The 22,924-nt window shown below is 54.3% G+C and overlaps 4 protein-coding genes across 4 annotated transcripts; all 4 read right to left on the reverse strand.

The window, feature by feature from the left end:
* Window positions 1-3,746: 3,746 nt before the first annotated feature.
* LOC132316797 (feather keratin 1-like) lies at window positions 3,747-4,055 on the reverse strand. Its single transcript, XM_059815781.1, has one exon. It carries the CDS (start codon window positions 4,053-4,055, stop codon window positions 3,747-3,749), a length of 309 nt encoding a protein of 102 aa, XP_059671764.1.
* A 4,269-nt stretch (window positions 4,056-8,324) lies between these two features.
* Window positions 8,325-8,651, reverse strand: LOC132316727 (feather keratin-like). Its single transcript, XM_059815356.1, has one exon. The coding sequence runs from the start codon at window positions 8,631-8,633 to the stop codon at window positions 8,325-8,327; it is 309 nt and encodes a 102-aa protein (XP_059671339.1). The 5' UTR covers window positions 8,634-8,651.
* A 4,820-nt stretch (window positions 8,652-13,471) lies between these two features.
* On the reverse strand, window positions 13,472-13,792 carry LOC132316720 (feather keratin 1-like). The gene has a single exon (XM_059815251.1). It carries the CDS (start codon window positions 13,778-13,780, stop codon window positions 13,472-13,474), a length of 309 nt encoding a protein of 102 aa, XP_059671234.1. The 5' UTR covers window positions 13,781-13,792.
* Window positions 13,793-19,935: 6,143 nt separating this feature from the next.
* On the reverse strand, window positions 19,936-20,693 carry LOC132322081 (feather keratin 1-like). The gene is made up of 2 exons (XM_059836277.1): window positions 20,458-20,693; window positions 19,936-20,272 (listed from the first exon to the last, which is right to left on the reverse strand). Exons 1-2 carry the CDS (start codon window positions 20,691-20,693, stop codon window positions 19,936-19,938), a joined length of 573 nt encoding a protein of 190 aa, XP_059692260.1.
* Window positions 20,694-22,924: the final 2,231 nt, after the last annotated feature.

Consider the following 22,924-nt stretch of genomic DNA (forward strand, 5'->3'; position numbering starts at 1 on the left):
GTGGACGAGGAGAGAGCCGTGGCTGGTGTTTACGTTGACTTTTCAGTGAAGCCTTTGACGCTTTCTCCCCTTGCTTTCTCATAGACCACCCAAGAAATTACGGGGTTGCGTAAGTAGCCAGTGAGGTTGAGTGCAAACTGGTTGAAGGGCTGGGCCCAGAGGTTTGTGCTCAGTGGCCCAAAGTCCAGTTGGAGGCAAGTCTCAGGTGGTGTAGGCCAGGACTTGGATCCGTGGGGCCAGCCCTGTTCAACATCCTCATCAATGGCCTGGGCAGTTGGACAGTCTGCCCCCTCAGCAAGTTGGCAGATGATGCAATATCTGGAGATGGTTTGCTGGCAGGACTTGTGACCCCATTGGGGACCCACACTGGAGCAGTTTGTGGAGAACTGCAGCCTGTGCGAAGGACTGACATTGGAGAAGTTTGTGGAGGACTGTCTCCTGTAGGAGAGACCCCACGCTGGAGGTGGGGAAGAGTGTGAGGAGTCCTCTCCCTGAGGAGGAAGACGTGGCAGAAACAAGGTGTGATGAACTGACCACAACCGGCATTCCCCATCCCCCTGCACTCTGGTGGGGGAAGAGGTAGAGAATTCAGGACTGAAGTTTAATGCAGGAAAAAGGGAGGTGGGGAGAAGGTGTTTTAAGATTTGGGTTTTTTTCTCATTATCTTACCCTGATTTGATTGGTAATAAGTTAAACTAATTTCCCCAAGTCGAGTCTGTTTTGCCTGTTTCATTAATCAGTGAATGATCTGTCCCTGTCCTTATCTTGACCCCTGAGCCTTTCTTATGCTTTCTCTGCCCTGCCCAGCTGAGGAGGGGAGTGATGGAGAGGCTTTGGTGGGCACCTGGAGTTGAGCCAGGGTCAACCCACCACAGGTGAGTGGACCAAGCTGAAAAGATGTGCCATATCCTTAGAAGAGAAGGCAAGCCTCTTCCAGTGTGAGGGTGGTCAATCAGTGGAACCGGAAGCGCAGAGAGGTGTTGGAGTCTGCATCCTTGGAGATACGGAAAACCTGGCTGGCCGTGGTCGTGGACAGCCTGCTCGGGCTGACCGTGCCTGAGCAGGCTGGGTTGAAGTAGATGATTTCCTGAGTTTCCTTGTGCCCTCACTGATTCTGTTTGCTGTGATTCTGCTTGCTGTGCTGGGCAGGGAGTCGTGCTGGGGAAGAGAGTTGGTCAAGGACGTGGTGCCATGGGGAGGTTGCGTCAGAGGCATGGGTAGAAGTGCGTTAGCATGTCCAAGCCTTTGTTTGTGCAAGTGAAGGGCTTGTGTCATGGGCTGGAAGCCCCCGTTTAGCGGTCTGTGTTGTTGTTGTTGTTGCTGGGGACGTAGTTCCTAAGAGAGGTCTTGTAGCCCTTTTCCACCCACCCTGAGGGCCTTTTGAGCCCTGGCTTTGTGCTGTGTGAAGTTGGAGGAGCCTTGGGAGAGAAGGGAAGTGGAGGCGTGTCATGCTGGGATGCAGGACATCTTTATTGAGGCAAAAGGGTGAAAAGGTAGGAGTGAAAAGTGGAAGAGAGCCGGTGTGAGGTGCAAGTAGGGTGCCCGTCAGCCGAGGTCCCTTGTGTGAGATAGATCTTGTCAGAGCCTGACAAGGCTCTGCAGAGGGATCTGGACAGGCTGGATCGATAGGCCGAGGCCAATTGGATGAAGTTTAATAAGGCCAAGTGCCGGGTTCTACACTTTGGCCACAACAACCCCATGCAATGCTACAGGCTTGGGGACGAGTGGCTGGAAAGCTCCCCCGCAGAAAAGGACCTGGGGGTGTTGATTGACAGTCAGCTGAAGATGAGCCAGCAGTGTGCCCAGGTGGCCAAGAAGGCCAACGGCATCCTGGCCTGTATCAGAAATAGTGTGGCCATCAGGAGCAGGGAGGTGATCATGCCCCTGTACTCGGCTCTGGTGAGGCCGCACCTCGAATCCTGTGTTCAGTGTTGGGCCCCTCACTCCAAGAAGGACATTGAGGTGCTGGAGCGTGTCCAGAGAAGGGCGACGAAGCTGGTGAGGGGTCTGGAGCACAAGTCTGATGAGGAGCGGCTGAGGGAACTGGGGTTGTTCATTCTGGAGAAGAGGAGGCTGAGGGGAGAACTTATTGCTCTCTACAACTACCTGAAAGGGTGTTGCAGAGAGGTGGGTGTTGGTCTCTTCTCCCAAGTGACTAGCGACAGGACAAGAGGAAATGGCCTCAAGTTGCACCAGGGGAGATTCAGGCTGGATATTAGGAAAAAGTTCTTTACTGAGAGAGTAGTGAAACATTGGAACAGGCTGCCCAGGGAAGTGGTAGACTCACCCTCCCTGGAAGTATTCAAGGAGCGTGTGGATGTGGCATTGTGGGATGTGGCTTGATTGGCATGGTGGTGTGTGGTGTGGGTGGGTTGTTTTGGTGTGGGCTGTGGTTTGTTTTGTGGTTTGTGGGTGGTTTTGGTTTTTTGTGTTGGGGGTTTTTTTTTGTTTTTTTTTTTTTTTTCTTAATGGTTGGACTTGATGATCTTACAGGTCTTTTCCAACCTTAGTGATTCTGTGATTCTGTGAAAGCCGCAAGGTCTCCCTGGTCTCGGCTGGTCGTTGGCTTGCGAGAAGGTGTTTGCAGCAGAGAGTAGTGGACATAGCAGAAGGGGTGATTCAAAGAAGGAAGTGGGAGAAGAGAAGGAGGTACATGGGCCATGTTTCCAGGCAGCCCATGCTGGTCCCTTCCCTGCTTCCTTGCTTTTTTCCTTGAGAAGAAGAGCCATGGGTGCCAGGACCATGTCCCAGTGACATCCTGGCAGAAGCGTCATTCCTATGAGAAGAGGCCGAGGAGCTGGGATTCCTAATCTAGGAGGCAAAGAATGTGCAGGGGGTCTGTCATCAATGTGTATAAATCCCAGACAGGAGGGAGTGAAGTTGAGGGAGCGAAGTTGAGGGAGCGTGGTTCTTCTGAGTAGTACGCACGACCAGGACAAGAGTCCATGGGCACAAGTGAGAACAGATGGCATTCCATGGGCGAAGAAGGCAAGTCTTTTCCAGAGTGAGGGTGGTCAGAGAGTGGAAGAGGTGGTGGAGTCTCCCTCCTGGGAGATACTGAAAACCAACCAGCCATGGTCCCAGACAACCTGCTGTGGGTGGTCATGCTTCAGCAGTGAGTTGAAGCACATGATATCCAGAGGTTCCTGCCGAACTGCATGTTTCTGTGATTCTGTTGGCTGGGAGGGCATGAGAGTCATTGTAGGGAAGAGAGTTAGTCAATGGTGTGCTGGCATGGGGAGACTTTGTGAGAGGCATACAAAGGTGAGAATTATTGCGTCAAAGCCTTTGGGTAAGTGGTGGGTGGGATTGTGTATGTTCTGGAAGAGATGAGGCACCGGCGTTGGTGGTGGCCTGTTTCATAGGAGAGGTGTTGTTGCCCCTTTCCACCAACCGTGATGGGCTTTTAAGCCCTGTTTCTTCTTGGGTGAAGAAAAGTGGAAGCATTTGAGGCTGGGATGCAGGAGAAGTTTATTGAGGCAAAAGAGTGAAAATGCAGGAGCACCATGTGGAGGGGAGCTGGTGTGAGGTGCAAAGAAGGAGGTGGGAGAAGAGGAGGAGGTACATGGGCCATGTTTCCAGGCAGCCCGGGCAGGCCCCTTCCCTGCTTCCTTGCTCGGTGCCTTGAGAGGAGGAGCTGTGGACGGCAGGTCGACGTGCCAGGAAGGGCCCGGAGGTGTGTCCTCAATCCATGCCGTGGCTTCCCGGATGTGGGTGGTTGGTGTCAGGGGTGTTGGCGAGGGCCCTTAGCAGGGGTAGCAGCCTCTCCTGCCCCTGATGCAGCCCAGGCCTCCAAAGCCATAGCTGTAGCCGAAGCCGCCGGAGGAGATGGGCACTCCCTGGGAGCTGAGGATGTTGCCCACGGCAGCGGATGAGGAGGATCCGACGGCGGTGTTCTGTGGGAAGGAGCTGAGGATGGGTCCTGGCAGGGTGACGAGCACGGCGGGAGGCTGGATGACGACGCGGGAGTCCTCGCACTGCCTGACACAGGGCTCGTTGCAGCTGTCAGCCAGCGGGGTGGGTCCGCAGGGGCGGCAGAGGTCGTAGCAGGCCATGTCTGTGGTGTGGAGGGGCCCTGGAAGAGAGGGTGTTGAGGAAGCGGAGGGGAATGGGGGTGCGAGGGGTGGTTTTGCAGGAGGTCGAGGGAGTGGGGAGTCGTGGTGTGGGGCTATGGGGAGTGTGGTGTTGGGGAGGCATCAGGGCTGCTGAGTGTGGAGGCAGATCGTCCTGGAAGAGGCAGGCCAGCTGCGTCTGGAGAGCAGGGGAAGGGGTTTCAGGCTCACCTTGTTGACCGCAGAGGAGAAGGTGTCAGGAGAAGTGTGTGAGGGAGAGAGGTGCTGGGCCGGCTTTTATGCTGGTCCCCAAGTGCCCAAGGGGGTGAGACAGCCTTTGCGCATGACGGTATTTTTCAGCAAGCAGGCGTTGCATGCCACAGCCTGGTGTTTAATGAGGTTGGACATGTTTTCCTTCCCACAGTTCTCCCTTTTTAATGTCCTCCTCTTGATTATGTGTCCACATGGCCCTGGCGGGAGCTTTTAAGTGAGAGTAGGTATTTGGGAGGATTTGCATGGAAGGTGTGTGTCAGAGTAATTGGCAGATGTGTCCAAAGCGTAGGAGAGGTGGGGTGTTGTCCCCGAGGTCATCCCGTGGCACTCGTGTGGTGTGGTTTGCGGGTGCGTTGTGAAGAGGGGCCTCATTTCCTTGCGGCCGTGGAAGGCTGTTCTGGGCTTTGTGGGTGTGCCGGTCATGAGGCGCTCCACTTCACAGAATCACAGAATCATCAAGGTTGGAAAAGACCTGTAAGATCATCAAGTCCAACCATCAACCCAACACCGTCATGCCCACTAAACGATTTCCTGCAATGCCACGTCCACACATTCCTTGAACACCTCCAGTGATGGTGACTCCACCACCTCCCTGGGCAACCTGTTCCAATGCTTCACCACTCTCTCAGGGAAGAAATTTTTCCTGCTATCCAGCCTAAAGCTCCCCTGGCGCAACTTGAGGCCACTTCTATCGCGTTTGCTCTTTCCCCGGCTTGCTGCCATCTCGCTAAGCCTGTCTTTAGGCCTGGCCTTTCCCCTTGGGTGTGCTCTGTAGGTGTCCTGGTGCCCCTCTTGCTTTAAGGTTGTATCAAACCAAGCCACTTCCAATCATTTATGAGCGCTCATGTGTAACTGGGGAGGTCCCAGTTGACTGGAGGTTAGCAAATGTGACGCCCATCTGCAAGAAGGGCCACAAGGAAAGGAGGGTCTGGGGAACTCCAGGCCTGTCATTGGTGCTCGGTTCCATGAAAGGGTATGGAGCAGATCATCTTGAGTGCCATCACACAGCACAAACAGGACAAGGAGGTGATCAGGCCCAGTCAGGATGGGTTTGTGAAAGGCAGGTCCTGCTTGACTCACCTGATCTCCTCCTGTGACAAGGTGAGCTGCTTAGTGGATGAGGGAAAGGCTGTGGATGTTGTTTACCTGGACTGTTGTAAAGCCTTTGACACCATTTCCCAAATCATTCCAGTGGAGAAACTGGCTGCTCGTTGGTTGGACGGGCATACTGTTTGCTGGGTAAAAAACTGTCTGGATGGCCGGGCCCAAAGAGTTGTGGTGAATGGAGTTAAATCCAGTTGGCGGCTGGTCACAAATGGTGTACTCCTGGGCTCAGTATTGGGACTAGTTCAGTTTAATATCAATGATCTGGACGAGGGCATCGAGTGCACCCCCGGTAAATTTGCAGATGACACCAAGTAGGGTGGAGTGTTGATCTTCTTGAGGGTAGGAAGGCTCTGCAGAGGGCTGTGGGCAGGCTGGATCGATGGGCCAATGCCAATTGTATGAGATTCAACGAGGCTCAGTGCTGGGTCCTGCAGTTGAGCGACAACCCCATGCAACGCTACAGGCTTGTGGAGGAGTGGCTGGAAAGCTGCGCAGTGGAAAAGGACCTGGGGGTGTTGGTCAACAGCTGGCTGAATAGGAGCCAGCAGTGTGCCTGCATGGCCAAGAAGTCCAACGGCATCCTGGCCTGTATCAGAAATGGTGTGGCCAGCGGGAGTAGGGAAGGGATTGTCTCCCTGTCCTCGGCGCTGGTGAAGCCGCACCTCGAATACTGCGTTCAGTTTTGCGCCCTTAAGTCTACAAGAAAGAGATGGAGGAGCTGGAGAGCATCCAAAGAAGAGCAACGGAGCTGGTGAAGAGTTGATAGAAGAAGACTGAGGAGGAGTGGCTGAGGGAACTGGGGTTGTTTGGCCTGGAGAAGAGGAGCCTCAGGTGCGACCTTATCGGTCTCTTCCACTGCCTGAAAGGAGGCTGTAACGTGGTGGGATTCAGTCTCTTATCCCTAGTAAGGAGTGATAGGATGAGAGGAAAGGGACTCAGGTTGCACCAGGGGAGGTTTTCATAGGATATTTAGAATGCTTTCTTCATTAAAAGGGTTGTCAAGCCTTGGAACAGGCTGCCCAGGGAAGTGGTTGAGTCACCATCCCTGGAGGTATTTGAAAGACATGTAGATGTGGCGCTTGGGGTGACTGTTTATTGGTGGACTTGGTAGTGTTAGGTTAACGGTTGGAGTCGATGATGTTAATTGTCTTTTCCAAGGTAAAAGTTTCTGTGATTGTATATGGGGCACCCTGCAAGGGCAGGTGAGTTTCTGGAGAGCCCATGAGTGTGGCAAGAGGCAGGGGAGGATTGGGGCCCTGGTGAGCGAGGGACTTTGGGGTTTTTACTTGAGGTGAGTACCGAGGGGTGAGATTCTTTCCCTGCATAGTGTTTGAGACGCAGAAAGAGAATTTGGAGATTGCCGAAGGGAGTTGTAGGCGAGCATGCAGCACGAGGCTGCAAAGCCATAGCCCTGGTGGTGGTGGGTGCATGCCAAAGGGTTGATGAATGGCCAGGCCTGCCTGGATTGAACTGAGGTGAGTGTTTTTCAGGCTGTTTGTCAGGCGAGCAGTGCTTGCTGAGGAAGATGAAGGGAGGTAGGACAGAGTGCTGTGCAACTGGGTGTCCGTAAGCCCACGGGGCCTGATGGGTTGCAACCAGGAATTCCAAGGGAGAGGGCTGATGGCCTTGGGAGGCCAGTGCTCATTGTCTTGGAATGGTGATGTGCCTTGGAACAGTTCCTGAAGACTGGTAGAGAGCTCGTATCTTGAAGAAGGTCAAGATGGAGGATCGTGGAAAGTAGAGGCTGGTGAGCTTGACCTCATTTCTGGGGAAGGTGATTGAGGAAATCCTTCCGGAAAGCCCTGCAAACCCAGAAAGGGCCAGAAGGTGCTGGAGAGCGGTCGGCATGGATTTACAAAGGGAAAGTGGTGTTTGACCAAACTCTGTGCCTTCAAGGTTGAAGTGACTGGGTGTTGGATGAGGGGAAAGCAGTGGCTGTTGTTGAGCTGTACTGGAATGAAGCCTTTGTCAGTGTCTCCCACTACGTGCTCCTAGAGAAGCTGAGAAAGTATGGGTTGCGTAAGTGGCCAGTGAGGGGGAGTGCAAAGTGGCTGAAGGGCTGGGCCCAGAGCCTTGTGATCAGTGTCAGGAGAAGAGGCCATGTGCACAAGCGAAAAGAGATGGAATTCCATGAGCAAAGAAGGCAAGGCTTTCCCAGAGTGAGGGTGGTCCAAGAGTAAAAGAGGTGGTGGAGTCTCTGTCCTTGGAGATACTGAAAACCCGAGTGGCCATGGCCCCAGACAACCTGCTGTAGGGGGCCGTACTTGAGCAGGGGGGTTGAAGCACATGTTCTCCAGAGGTTCCTGCCGAACTACATGATTCTGTGATTCTGTTGGCTGGGAGGGCAGGAGAGTCATTGTAGGGAAGAGAGTTAGTCAAGGGTGTGCTGGCATGGATAGAGTTTGTGAGAGGTGTACGAAGGCGAGCATTACTGCGTCAAAGGCTTTGCGCAAGTGGTGGGCTTGCGTAATGTTCTGGAAGCCACGGGGCACCGGTGTTGGTGGTGGCATATTTCGTAGGAGAGGTCTTGTTGACCCTTTCCTTTAACCCTGATGGAATTTTATGCCCTTTTTTTTCTTGGGTGAAGTTGGAATAGCCTTGGGAGAAGAAAGGAAGTGGAGGCATTTCACGCTGGGATGCAGGAGAATTTTATTGAGGCAAAAGAGTGAAAATGCAGGAGCACCAAGTGGAGGGGAGCTGGTGTGAGGTGCAAAGAAGGAGGTCAGAGAAGAGGAGGAGATCCATGACAGACCCCTTCCTTGCTTGCTGCCTTGAGAGGAGGAGCTGTGGACAGCAGGTCGATATGCCAGGAAGGGCCAGAAGTGCATCCTCAATCCATGCTGTGGCTTCCTGGGTGTCGGTGTTTGGTGTCAGGGGTAGTGGCGAGGGCCCTTAGCAGGGGTAGCAGCCTCTTCTGCCACTGAAGCAGCCCAGGCCTCCAAAGCCATAGCCGTAGCCGAAGCCTCCGGAGGAGACGGGCACTCCCTGGGAGCTGAGGATGTTGCCGACGGCAGCGGATGAGGAGGATCCGACGGCGGTGTTCTGTGGGAAGGAGCTGAGGATGGGTCCTGGCAGGGTGACGAGCACGGTGGAAGGCTGGATGACGACGCGGGAGTCCTCGCACTGCCTGACACAGGGCTCGTTGCAGCTGTCAGCCAGCGGGGTGGGTCCGCAGGGGCGGCAGAGGTCGTAGCAGGCCATGTCTGTGGTGTGGAGGGTCCCTGGAAGAGAGGGTGTTGAGGAAGCGGAGGGGAATGGGGGTGCGAGGATGGTGTTGCAGGAGGGTGAGGGATTGGGGAGGCGTGGTGTGGGGCTGTGGGGAGCATGGTGGTGGGGAGGCATCAGGACTACTGAGTGTGGTGTCAGCGCGTGCTGGAAAAGATGGGCTAAGTGGGTGAGGAGAAGGAGGGGAAGGGGTTTCAGGCTCACCTTGTTGACTGCGGAGAAGAAGGCGTCAGGAGCAGTGTGTGAGGGAGAGAGGCTCTGGGCTGACTTTTATTCTTGTCCCCAAGGGGCGTGACCATCTTTGCGCATGACAGCATTTTTCAACAAGCAGCTGTTATATGCCATAACCTCGTGATTAATAAGTTGGAATGCGTTTTCCTTCCTGAAATTCTGCAATTTCATGTCCTCCTCTTGAGGACATGTCCGCTTGGCCCAGGCGGCAGCTTTTAAGTGAGAGTATTAGAGGCCAAAGGCTGGTGTTGATGGCACGTGTCAGGGCAGGTAGAAGTCGTGAACAAAGCATAATAGAGGTGGGGTGTCGTCAGTGAGGTCATCCCGTGGCACTCGTGTGGTGTGGTTTGCGGGTGCGTTGTGAAGAGGGGGCCCCATTTCCTCGCCTCTCTGTCAGGCTGGTCTGGGCTTTGGAGGTGTGCCAGGCGTGAGGCGCTGCCCCTTCCAATGTGTTCGGTCACTCCACACACTGCTGCCAACTCGCTAAGCCTGTCCTTAGGCCTGGCCTTTCCCGTTGGATGTGCTCTGTGGGTGCCTTGGTGCCCCTCTTGCTTGTAGGCTTTTAGCTGGGTGTGTTGGGTTGTCATGGCAAGGTTTTGGTAGCGAAGGGGCTACAGGGGTGGCTTCTGTGAGAAGGCTCCAGAAGCTTCCCCAGTGTCTGATAGAGCCAATGCTGGGTAGGTCCAAGATGGAGCTGCTAGTGGCCAAACGTGAGCCAATCAGCAACAGTGGTAGCGCCTCTGTGCTAAACATATTTGCTAAGGGGAAAAATCTGCTGCGCTATATTAACTGGATGAGAGAAGGGAGAAGGCGCTGGAGCAGAGATTCCCTGCAGCCTGTGGTGAAGACCATGGTAGAGCAGATTGTCCCCCTGCAGCCCATGAAGGTCCATGGTGGAGCAGACATCCACCTGCAGCCCATGGGGGACCTGACACCGGAGCAGGTAGATGCATCCGAAGGAGGCTGTGACCCCATGTATAGCTCTGCTGGAGCAGGTCTTCTAGCCGGACCTGTGACGCCACGGGCAATCCACGCTGGAGCAGTCCGTTCCTGAGGGTCTGCACCTCGTGGAAAGGAGCCATGCTGGAGCAGTTTGTGAATAACTGCAGCCTGTGGGAAGGAGCCATGTTGGAGAAGTTTGTGAAGGACTGTCTCCCATGGGTGGGACCCCACTTTGGACCAAGGCGGGAGTGTGAGGAGGAAGGATTGGCAGAGATGAGTGATGAGCTGACCACAACCCGCATTCCCCGTCCCCCTGCGCCGCTGGGGAGGAGGTGTTAGAGAATTTGGGAGTGAAGTTGAGTCCAGAAGAAGGGAGGGATGGCGGTGTCACATTAAAGGGCAATGCAATTTGGCAGAAAATAAACCCCCTTGCGTTCCAGCTTGTCCTCAGATAAGCTGGGGGCGGCTGGGCTTAGATTCTGAGTGATGCCCAATTTTTCTGTGTTACAAGTCCGGTCGCGTTCAATGTATTGAACTCTCACGATTACGGATACACTCGTAACACCGCCAGGATGTTACAAGTCCGGTCGCGTTCAATGTATTGAACTCTCACGATTACGGATACACTTGTAACACTGCACGCTTTCAGTCTAGTCGCGTTCCATGAACTAGCACGGCCACACTTAAGGGATTTGTTGGCGTTCAATGAGAACTCTCACAGCTAGTTTAGTGAATAGTGCAGTTTATTGAAGCAACAGATACAGAAGTTCTTTTGGATTGCCGGTGATAAAATTACTGCTTGCAAAGCATGTGCAAATACCAAGAATGTGAGTAATATAGCCTGGCTACAAACGCGTTAAGTTATAAAGCAACTCTATAGAGATTTCTAAGTTTCCCGGGGCAGCACTCGGTATAACCAAGTGTTCGAATCTTACCCAAAGGCGTCCCTGTGGGGGGGAAGAGAGGCTCAGCCCGTCGACTGATCCCAGGTGTCAAAGGTGGTCTGCGATGGTATCTTCCCTGGCATCCCTCCTCTCTTAAGCCATTTTATATTATTTGTCCTTACAGGTGGAGCTTGAGTGACTCTAGTCATACATACCTCTATTGTAATTGGTGTAAAAGTTTCTCGTTTACTTTTAAAGGTATAGACTAAGAAAAATTCAGAGCGCAAGCTCAGTGAGGGGTGGTTGCACCTTGGAGGTGGGTAGCTTTGGGATGGAGGTGTGTTCTCTGGTATTATAATGAGATTATAATGAGCAAAGTTCACCCAAAGGATAGTATTTTGTCAAAAAATGACAGACTGTTGGCTCAGGGTGGTAAATATGCAGCTCAGGGTAGTAAATATGCAGCTTGTCAGTTCCATAGTACCTTCCAGTTCCCGTCTTATCACAGAGCCTGGCCGCGGTGTCTTCACTCCGCTCCACCCTCCGTGTAGTTTCTCTTAGAGTCAGCGCACCAAGCTCCCCTGGTGTTGCCAACATCTAAGGTTGCCTAGGGAACTTCTGTGGGATGGATTCCTTGCATATTCGCCACACTCCACCCTGAAGATTTCTTCAATGCTGTACCTTTAATATAAATTTAATTCCTAAATTACCTCCAGCAATTATTCCACAGAAGGTGATGTAGTAAACCCTCTTGGAAGGCACTGCCAATCCCCGGAAGGACAACGAGGTGATGGGGAGTTTTCAGCATGGATTTACAAAGGGGAAATCATGCTTGACCGACCTGTGTGTCTTCTACTTTGAAGTGACTAGCTTTGTGGATGAGGAGAGAGCCGTGGCTGGTGTTTACGTTGACTTTTCAGTGAAGCCTTTGACGCTTTCTCCCCTTGCTTTCTCATAGACCACCCAAGAAATTACGGGGTTGCGTAAGTAGCCAGTGAGGTTGAGTGCAAACTGGTTGAAGGGCTGGGCCCAGAGGTTTGTGCTCAGTGGCCCAAAGTCCAGTTGGAGGCAAGTCTCAGGTGGTGTAGGCCAGGACTTGGATCCGTGGGGCCAGCCCTGTTCAACATCCTCATCAATGGCCTGGGCAGTTGGACAGTCTGCCCCCTCAGCAAGTTGGCAGATGATGCAATATCTGGAGATGGTTTGCTGGCAGGACTTGTGACCCCATTGGAGACCCACACTGGAGCAGTTTGTGGAGAACTGCAGCCTGTGCGAAGGACTGACATTGGAGAAGTTTGTGGAGGACTGTCTCCTGTAGGAGAGACCCCACGCTGGAGGTGGGGAAGAGTGTGAGGAGTCCTCTCCCTGAGGAGGAAGACGTGGCAGAAACAAGGTGTGATGAACTGACCACAACCGGCATTCCCCATCCCCCTGCACTCTGGTGGGGGAAGAGGTAGAGAATTCAGGACTGAAGTTTAATGCAGGAAAAAGGGAGGTGGGGAGAAGGTGTTTTAAGATTTGGGGTTTTTTCTCATTATCTTACCCTGATTTGATTGGTAATAAGTTAAACTAATTTCCCCAAGTCGAGTCTGTTTTGCCTGTTTCATTAATCAGTGAATGATCTGTCCCTGTCCTTATCTTGACCCCTGAGCCTTTCTTATGCTTTCTCTCCCCTGCCCAGCTGAGGAGGGGAGTGATAGAGAGGCTTTGGTGGGCACCTGGAGTTGAGCCAGGGTCAACCCACCACAGGTGAGTGGACCAAGCTGAAAAGATGTGCCATATCCTTGGAAGAGAAGGCAAGCCTCTTCCAGTGTGAGGGTGGTCAAGCAGTGGAACCGGCAGCGCAGAGAGGTGTTGGAGTCTCCATCCTTGGAGATACGGAAAACCTGGCTGGCCGTGGTCGTGGACAGCCTGCTCGGGCTGACCGTGCCTGAGCAGGTTGGGTTGAAGTAGATGATTTCCTGAGTTTCCTTGTGCCCTCACTGATTCTGTTTGCTGTGATTCTGCTTGCTGTGCTGGGCAGGGAGTCGTGCTGGGGAAGAGAGTTGGTCAAGGACGTGGTGCCATGGGGAGGTTGCGTCAGAGACATGGGTAGAAGTGCATTAGCATGTCCGAGCCTTTGTGCAAGTGAAGGGCTTGTGTCATGGGCTGGAAGCCCCCGTTTAGCGGTCTGTTTTGTTGTTGTTGTTGCTGGGGACATAGTCCCTAAGAGAGGTCTTGTAGCCCTTTTCCACCCACCCTGAGGGCCTTTTGAGCCCTGGCTTTGTGCTGTGTGAAGTTGGAAGAGCCTTGGGAAAGAAAGGAAGTGGAGGCGTGTCATGCTGGGATGCAGGACATCTTTATTGAGGGAAAAAGGGTGAAAAGGAAGGAGTGAAAAGTGGAAGAGAGCCGGCGTGAGGTGCAAGTAGGGTGCCCGTCAGCCAAGGTCCCTTGTGTGAGATAGATCTTGTCAGAGCAGCAAGATCTTCCTGGTCTCGGCTGGTTGTTGGCTTGCAAGAAGGTGTTTGCAGCAGAGAGTAGTGGACATAGCAGAAGGGGCGATTCAAAGAAGGAGGTGGGAGAAGCGGAGGAGGTACATGGGCCATGTTTCCAGGCAGCCTGGGCTGGCCCCTTCCCTGCTTCCTTGCGTTTTCCCTTGAGAAGAAGAGCCACGGGCGCCAGGTCTACGTCCCAGTGACATCCTGGAGGTCCGTCCTCAATCGATTCCGTGTCCTCCCGGATGTGGGTGCTTGGTGTCAGGGGTGGTGGCGAGGGCCCTTAGCAGGGGTAGCAGCCTCTTCTGCCCCCGAAGCAGCCCAGGCCTCCAAAGCCGAAGCCGTAGCCAAAGCCACCGGAGGAGATGGGCACTCCCTGGGAGCTGAGGATGTTGCCCACGGCAGCGGATGAGGAGGATCCGACGGCGGTGTTCTGTGGGAAGGAGCTGAGGATGGGTCCTGGCAGGGTGACGAGCACGGCGGGAGGCTGGATGACGACGCGGGAGTCCTCGCACTGCCTGACACAGGGCTCGTTGCAGCTGTTAGCCAGTGGGGTGGGTCCGCAGGGGCGGCAGAGGTCGTAGCAGGCCATGTGTGTGGTGTGGAGGGTCCCTGGAAGAGAGGGTGTTGAGGAAGCGGAGGGGAATGGGTGTGCGAGGGGTGGTGTTGCAGGAGGATGAAGGATTGGGGATGTGTGGTGTGGGGCTGTGGGCAGCGTGGTGGTGGCGAGGCATCAGGGCTGCTAAGTCTGGGAGCAGACCGTACTGGAAGAGGCAGGCCAGGTGGGTGAGGAGAAGGAGGGGAAGGGGTTTCAGGCTCACCTTGTTGACCGTCAAGGAGAAGGCGTCAGGAGCAGTGTGTGAGGGAGAGAGGCGCTGGGCCGGCTTTTATGCTGGTCCCCAAGTGCCCCAGGGTGTGAGACAGACTTTGTGCGTGACGGCATTTTTCAGCAAGCAGGTGTTGCATGCCACACTTGTGTGTAATAAGATGGGGAGTGTTTTCATTCACGAAATTCTGCAATATCATGTCCTTCTCCTGAGGATGTGTCCACCTGGCACTGGCGGCAGCTTTTAAGTGAATATTAGAGGCCAAAGGCTGGTGTTGATGGCACGTGTCAGGGCAGGTAGAAGTCGTGACCAAAGCGTAGGAGAGGTGGGGTGTCGTCAGTGATGTCATCCCGTGGCACTTGTGTGGTGTGGTTTGCGGGTGCGTTGTGAAGAGGGGGCCCCATATCCTCGCCTCTCTGTCAGGCTGGTCTGGGCTTTGGAGGTGTGCCAGGCGTGAGGCGCTGCCCCTTCCAATGTGTTCGGTCCCTCCTTGCATTGCTGCCATCTTGCTTAGCCTGCTTTAGGCCTGGCCTTTCCCGTTGGATGTGCTCTGTGGGTGCCTTGGTGCCCCTCTTGCTTGTAAAGTTGTAACTTGGTGATTCTGGAAGCGAGGGGGGTACAGGGGTGGCTTTCGTGAAAAGGCTCCAGAAGCTTCCCCAATGTTTGATAGAGCCAATGCTGGGTAGGTCCAAGATGGAGCTGCTAGTGGCCAAACGTGAGCCAATCAGCAATGGTGGTAGCGCCTCTGTGCTGACATATTTACGAAGGGGAAAAATCTGCTGCACTATATTAACTGGATGAGAGGAGGGAGAAGGCACTGGAGCAGAGATTCCCTGCAGCCTGTGGTGAAGACCATGGTAGAGCAGTTTGTCCCCCTGCAGCCCATGAAGGTCCACGGTGGAGCAGACATCCACCTGCAGCCCGTGGAGGAGCTGAGGCCGGAGCAGGTAGATGGGCCCAAAAGAGGCTGTGACCCCGTGGAGAGCCCACACTGGAGCAGTTTTTCTGGCAGGCCTTGTGACCCCATGGGGTACGCGCACTGGAGCAGTCCGTTCCTGAAGGTGTGCACCTCGTGGAAAGGAGCCATGCTGGAGCAGTTTGTGAAGAACTGCAGCCCGTGGGAAGGAGCCACGTTGGAGAAATTTGTGAAGGACTGTCTCTATGAGAGGGACCCCACGCTGGAGCAGGGGATGAGTGTGAGGAAGAAGGATCGGCAGAGACAATGTGTGATGACCTGACCACAACCCCCATTCCCCGTTGCCCTGCGCCGCTCAGCAGGAGGAGATAGAGAATTTGGGAGTGAATTTGATGCTGGAAGAAGGGAGGGGTGGCGTGAAGGTGTTATAGGATTTGCCTTTATTTCTCATTATCCTCCTCTGACTTCCTATTGGCAATATTTTAAAGTAATTTCCCCGAGGGAAGACTTTTTTGCCTATGAGGGTAACTGGAGAGTAATCTCCCTGTCCTTATCTCGAACCAGGAGCCTTTTCTTCTATTTTTCTCCCCCTGTCCAGCTGAGGAGAGGCAGTGATAGAGTGGCTTGGTGGGCACCGGGCATCCAGCCCGGGTCAACCCACCACAGAGCCCCACCTTCCCAGCAGAGCAGGGTCAGGGGCTTGTTCCTGCACCTGGTGCTCAGTGCCCCATGCTGTGCCGCAGGGTTCCCACGGTGAGTAGAATGGTGAGCTCACAGAGGGGGCTCTCTGTGTGACCTCAGAGCAGAGGGATGGTGGCTTGGGGTCCCCTGCACAGGTGGTCCAGGGACCCTGCAGCAGAGGGGATGGTGGTCGGGAGACTCTTGCATGGGTCCCTGCAGTGAAGAGGGGATGGTGGTGGGGGGATCCCCCCAAGGGTTCAGCTGGGGACCCCACAGCAAGGTGAGACCGTGGCCTGGGGACTCCCATATCGCTGGAAGCTGGGCACGGTGACACGGGGCCCTGTGTGTGTGGCCCTGGCACCCCGCCGTGAAGGAAGATGGTGTCATGGGGACTGCCAGGAGATTGGTCTGGGGAACACAGCAAGGGGGGCCATGACAGGGGACCCTGCGTGGGTGTCCCTGGCACCCTGCAGCAAGGACAAGAAGTGCAGGGTCTGTTGATGTATTTATTGATGTCAGATTTTTTTGGGGGGTGTTATTTAATCAGGGCCTTTTCCCTCCCTCTTGCCCCTCTGAGGTCTCTAACTTCTTCCGTGTGAGGGGTTTGGGTTGGGTTTTGGCAGCATTTCTACTCATTCATTCCCTCGTTCACCTCCCACCCCTCCCAGCAGTTGTTTTGGGGGCTGTTTTGTGAAGATTATCTATTTATTGGACTGGAGGTGTTGATTTTGGGGTGCTGAGAGTGGCCTTCTGGAAGCTTCCAGGAGCTTCTGCAGCAGCTGGTGCCTGTCAGCCATCCCCTGATTGGCAGGTTGTTAGCTGCCTCCCGATTGGCAGGTTGTTAGCTGCCTCCCGATTGGCTGGTCGCTGAGGGTGCTGAGGCAGTGCCTGGCTGTGGTGAGGGAAGGCTGCGGCCGCGGGGCTGAGGCTGGTGAGCTCTGGGAGAGCTGGTGAGGCCCGTGAGAGGCCCAGGGGGAGCGGGAGCGGCAGGCAGGGGAGGCTGGGAGTGACCGCCTGTGGGGTCTTTCTTTGGGCTGAGTGCTGAGGGCTGAGGCCATTTCTCTGCGCAGTGTTTGTGGGGCCAGAGCGGGACTGGACATGGTGGAGGGGAAATGGGAGGGGCGCATGCTGGGCTGTGCGCCTGAGAACCTCGAGGTGATGTTTGTGTGCAGGACGTTTGATGGAGCAGAATAGACTAGAGTAGACTAGAGCAGTCCAGTTGGAAGGGACCTACAAGGATCATCTAGTCCAACTGCCTGACCACTTCAGGGCTGACCAAAGGTCAAAGCATGTTATTAAGGTCATTGTCCAGATGCCTCTTAAACACTGACAGGCATGGAGCATTGACTGCTTCTCTAGGAAGCCTATTCCAGTGTTTGACCACGGTCTCTGTAAAGAAATTCTTCCTAATGTCGTCTGAACCAACCCTGATGCAGCTTTGAATGATTCTCATGTGTGCTGTCCCTGGATCAGAGGGAGAAGTGATCAGCACCTCCCTCTCCCCTTCCCCTCCTCAGGAAGCTGCAGAGAGCAATGAGGTCACCCGTCGGCCTCCTCCAAACTAGGCAAACCCAAAGTCCTCAGCCCCTCCTCACAGGACATGCCTCCCAGCCCTGTCACCACCTTTGTTGTCCTCCTCTGGATGCTTTCACACACCTTCAGATCCCTCTTAAATGGTGTGGCCAAGAACTGCTCACAGTATTCAAGGTGAGGCCGTACCAGAGCTGAACAAAACAGGACAATCCCCTCTTTTGACCGGCTGGTTATGGTGTGTTTGACACACCCCAGGATGGGGTTTGCCCCCTCGGCTGCCAGGGCACACAGCTGCCTCCTGTTGAGCCTGCTGTCAGCCAGCACCCCCAGATCCCTTTCTGCGGGGCTGCTCTCCAGCCTCTCCTCTCCCAGTCTGTGCTTGTGCCCGCTGTTACTGCGTCCCAGGTGCAGAATCTGGCATTTGTTCTTGTTAAATTTCATGGCGTTGATGATTGCCCAATGCTCCAATCTCTCTAGATCCGTCTGCAAAGCCTCTTGTCCCTCAAGAGAGTCAACAGCACCTCCCAGTTTGGTATCATCAGCAAACTTTCTAATGGTGCATTCATCTCCTGCATCCAGATGGTTGATCAGAATCTTGAACAGAACTGGCCCTAGAACGGAGCCCAGAGGCACACCCCTGGTGACTGGTCACCAGCCAGATGTAGCCCCATTCCCTACAACCCTTTGAGCTCTGCCCTTCAGCCAGTTCTTCACCCAGGGCCGTGTGTACCTGCTCATCTCACACTTGGACATCTTGTCCAGAGGGATGCTGTGAGGTACAGGATCAAAATCCTTCCTAAAATCCAGAAAAACTGCATCCATGGCCTTCCCTTCATCGACAGTGCAGGTGACCTTATCGTAGAAGGCTATGAAATGAAACAGGACGTTTCCTTAGTGGACCCATACTCACTGTGCCTGATGATTGCCTTGTCCTTTGAACGCCTTTCAGTAGCACCCAGTAGGATCTTCTCCATCATTTTTCTAGGTCCTGAGTTTAGACTAACAGGTCTGCAGTTTCCTGGCTCTTCACTGACACCCTTTTTATAAATTGGAGTACCGTTGCCTAGCTTGCAGTCAGTGAGGACATCTCCAGACTCCGAAGACCTGCTGTCCCATGTGGGGTGCTGTGTGCGGTTCTGGTCTCCCCAGCATAATTCAGCATAAATATTTCTTGGGGGTTCTTTGCCACTCGAGCAATGCTCATTGGTGAGGAAGACGAGGTGAGGCAGGAAGGGTATCTGTGCGTCTGTGTTGATGGGTGCTGGAGTGCCTGGCAGGGAAGAGTCACGCTGGGCCAATTCAGGGCTGGGCTAGGGGTGCCAGTGGAATCACATCTGCCCTCCATAAAGGGAGGGTTGTGTAAGTGGATGTGCATAAGTCCATGGGGAAAGATGGTTTGAACCCACGATTGCTGCGGGAGCTACCTGATTTCCTTTACCTGGACATAGAGGAATCTGCTGGAATTGAGTAAGGGGAGGCGCAAAGTCCTGTTCCTCGGGAGGAGACATTCCAGGTAGCAGGAATGGCTGGGGGCATATTGGATAGAAAGCAGCTTAGCAGAGAAGGTGCTTGTGGCCCTGGTGGAAAACAAATGTAGCATGAGGTAGAAAAGCACCCTGCTGCAAAATGGGGCCACCAGCCTCCAGTGTGTCATTAGGAAAAGCGTTGGCAGTAGGTTGAGGGAGGTGACCCTTCATGTCTCCTCAGCACTGGTGAGGTCCCATGTGGGGTGCTGTGTGCGGTTCTGGTCTCCCCAGTGGAAGAAGGGCATGAACGTAGTGGAGCAAGACCAGTGCAGGGCCACCAAGATGCTGAAGTGGCAGAAGCGTCATTCCTATGAGGAGAGGCTGAGGAGCTGGGATTCCTTACCTAGGAGGCAAAGAATGTGCAGGGGTTCTGTCATCAATGTGTATAAATCCCAGACGGGAGGGAGTGAAGTTGAGGGAGTGTGGTTCTTCTGAATAGGGTGCACAACAAGGGCAAGAGTCCATAGGCACAAGTGAGAACAGATGGCATTGCATGGGCGAAGAAGGCAAGTGTTTTCCAGAGTGAGGGTGGTCAGAGAGTGGAAGAGGTGGTGGAGTCTCCCTCCTGGGAGACACTGAAAACCAACCAGCCATGGTCCCAGACAACCTGCTGTGGGTGGTCGTGCTTCAGCAGTGGGTTGAAGCACATGATATCCAGAGGTTCCTGCCGAACTGCATGATTCTGTGATTCTGTTGGCTGGGAGGGCATGAGAGTCATTGTAGGGAAGAGAGTTAGTCAAGGGTGTGCTGGCATGGGGAGACTTTGTGAGAGGCATATGAAGGTGAGAATTATTGCGTCAAAGCCTTTGGGTAAGTGGTGGGTGGGATTGTGTATGTTCTGAAAGCCACAAGGCACCGGCGTTGGTGGTGGCCTGTTTCATAGGAGAGGTGTTGTTGCCCCTTTCCACCGACCGTGATGGGCTTTTAAGCCCTGTTTCTTCTTGGGTGAAGAAAAGTGGAAGCATTTGAGGCTGTGATGCAGGAGAACTTTATTGAGGCAAAAGAGTGAAAATGCAGGAGCACCAAATGGAGGGGAGCTGGTGTGAGGTGCAAAGAAGGAGGTGAGAGAAGAGGAGGAGGTACATGGGCCATGTTTCCAGGCAGCCCGGGCAGGCCCCTTCCCTGCCTTCTTGCTTGGTGCCTTGAGCGGAGGAGCTGTGGACGGCAGGTTCACGTGCCAGGAAGGGCCCGGAGGTGAATCCTCAATCCATGCTGTGGCTTCCCGGATGTGTGTAGTTGGTGTCAGGGGTGGTGGCGAGGGCCCTTAGCAGGGGTAGCAGCCTCTTCTGCCACCAAAGCAGCCCAGGCCTCCAAAGCCATAGCCGTAGCCGAAGCCTCCGGAGGAGACAGGCACTCCCTGGGAGCTGAGGATGTTGCCGACGGCAGCGGATGAGGAGGATCCGACGGCAGTGTTCTGTGGGAAGGAGCTGAGGATGGGTCCTGGCAGGGTGACGAGCACGGGGGGAGGCTGGATGACGACGCGGGAGTCCTCGCACTGCCTGACACAGGGCTCGTTGCAGCTGTCAGCCAGCGGGGTGGGTCCGCAGGGGCGGCAGAGGTCGTAGCAGGCCATGTGTGTGGTGTGGAGGGTCCCTGGAAGAGAGGGTGTTGAGGAAGCGGAGGGGAATGGGTGTGCGAGGGGTGGTGTTGCAGGAGGGCGAGGGATGGGGAGGCGTGGTGTACAGCTGTGGGGAGCGTGGTGTTGGGGAGGCGTCAGGATTGCTGAGTCTGGGGTCAGAGTGTGCTGGAAGAAGGGGCCAGGTGGGTGAGGAGGAGCAGGGGAAGGCGTATCAGGCTCACCTTGTTAACCGCAGAGGAGAAGTGTGTGAGGGAGAGAGGCACTGGGCCGGCTTTTATGCTGGTCCCCGAGTGCCCAAGGGGGTGAGGCAGCCTTTGCGCATGACAGCATTTTTCAGCAAGCAGGCGTTGCATGCCACAGCCTGGCGTGTAATGAGGTTGGGCGTGTTTTCCTTCCCACAGTTCTCCCTTTTCAATGTCCTCCTGTTGATTATGTGTCCACATGGCCCTGGCGGGAGCTTTTAAGTGAGAATAGGTATTTGGGAGGATTTGCATGGAAGGTGCATGTCAGCATAATTGGCAGACGTGTCTAAAGTGTAGGAGAGGTGGGGTGTTGTCCCTGAGGTCATCCCGTGGCACTCGTGTGGTGTTTGCGGGTGCGTTTTGAAGAGGGGCCCCATTTCCTCGTGGCCCTGGAAGGCTGTTCTGGGCTTTGTGGGTGTGCCGGTCATGAGGCACTTCACTTCACAGGATCACAAAATCATCAAGGTTGGAAAAGACCTGTAAGATCATCAAGTCCAATCCTCAACCCAACACCGCCATGCCCACTAAACTATGTCCTGCAATGCCATGTTCATACGTTCCTTGAACACCTCCAGCGATGGTGACTCCACCACCTCCCTGGGCAGCCTGTTCCAATGCTTCACCACTCTCTCAGGGAAGAAATTTTTCCTGCTATCCAGCCTAAAGCTCCCCTGGCGCAACTTGAGGCCACTTCCATCGCCTTTGCTCTTTCCCCGGCTTGCTGCCATCTCGCTAAGGCTGTCTTTAGGCCTGGCCTTTCCCATTGGGTGTGCTCTGTGGGTGCCTTGGTGCCCCTCTTGTTTTAAGGTTGTATCAAACCAAGCCACTTCCAATCATTCGTGAGTGCTCATGGGTAACTGGGGAGGTCCCAGTTGACTGGAGGTTAGCAAATGTGACACCCATCTGCAAGAAGGGCCACAAGGAAAGGAGGGTCTGGGGAACTCCAGGCCTGTCAGTGTGAGCTCGGTTCCATGAAAGGGTATGGAGCAGATCATCTTGAGTGCCATCACACAGCACATACAGGACAAGGAGGCAATCAGGCCCAGTCAGGATGGCTTTGTGAAAGGCAGGTCCTGCTTGACTCACCTGATCTCCTCCTGTGACAAGGTGAGCTGCTTAGTGGATGAGGGGAAGTCTGTGGATGTTGTTTACCTGGACTGTTGTAAAGCCTTTGACACCATTTCCCAAATCATTCCGGTGGAGAAACTGGCTGCTCGTTGGTTGGACGGGCATACTGTTTGCTGGGTAAAAAACTGTCTGGATGGCCGGGCCCAAAGAGTTGTGGTGAATGGAGTTAAATCCAGTTGGCGGCTGGTCACAAATGGTGTTCCCCCGGGCTCAGTATTGGGACTAGTTCAGTTTAATATCAATGATCTGGACGAGGGCATTGAGTGCACCCCCGGTAAATTTGCAGATGACACCAAGTAGTGCAGAGTGTTGATCTGCTTGAGGGTAGGAAGGCTCTGCAGAGGGCTGTGGGCAGGCTGGATGGATGGGCCGAGGCCAATTGTATGAGATTCAACGAGGCTCAGTGCTGGGTCCTGCAGTTGAGCGACAACCCCATGCAACGCTACAGGCTTGTGGAGGAGTGGCTGGAAAGCTGCCCAGTGGAAAAGGACCTGGGGGTGTTGGTCAACAGCTGGCTGAATAGGAGCCAGCAGTGTGCCTGCATGGCCAAGAAGTCCAACGGCATCCTGGCCTGTATCAGAAATGGTGTGGCCAGCAGGAGTAGGGAAGGGATTGTCCCCCTGTCCTCGGTGCTGGTGAGGCCGCACCTCAAATACTGTGTTCAGTTTTGGGCCCTTAAGTCTACAAGAAAGAGATGGAGGAGCTGGAGAGCATCCAAAGAAGAGCAACGGAGCTGGTGAAGAGTTGATAGAAGAAGACTGAGGAGGAGTGGCTGAGGGAACTGGGGTTGTTTAGCCTGGAGAAGAGGAGCCTCAGGGGCGACCTTATCGGTCTCTTCCACTGCCTGAAAGGAGGCTGTAACGTGGTGGGATTCAGTCTCTTATCCCTAGTAAGGAGTGATAGGATGAGAGGAAAGGGCCTCAGGTTGCACCAGGGGAGGTTTTCATAGGATACTTAGAATGCTTTCTTCATTAAAAGGGTTGTCAAGCCTTGGAACAGGCTGCCCAGGGAAGTGGTTGAGTCACCATCCCTGGAGGTATTTGAAAGACATGTAGACGTGGCGCTTGGGGTGACTGTTTATTGGTGGACTTGGTAGTGTTAGGTTAACGGTTGGAGTCGATGATGTTAATTGTCTTTTCCAAGGTAAAAGTTTCTGTGATTGTATATGGGGCACCCTGCAAGGGCAGGTGAGTTTCTGGAGAGCCCATGAGTGTGGCAAGAGGCAGAGGAGGAGTGGGGCCCTGGTGAGCGAGGGCCTTTGGGGTTTTTACTTGAGCTGAGTGCCGAGGGGTGAGATTCTTTCC

The sequence above is a fragment of the Gavia stellata genome, chromosome 3 (assembly GCF_030936135.1).
Source record: "Gavia stellata isolate bGavSte3 chromosome 3, bGavSte3.hap2, whole genome shotgun sequence".
In the NCBI taxonomy this organism is placed as follows: domain Eukaryota; kingdom Metazoa; phylum Chordata; class Aves; order Gaviiformes; family Gaviidae; genus Gavia; species Gavia stellata.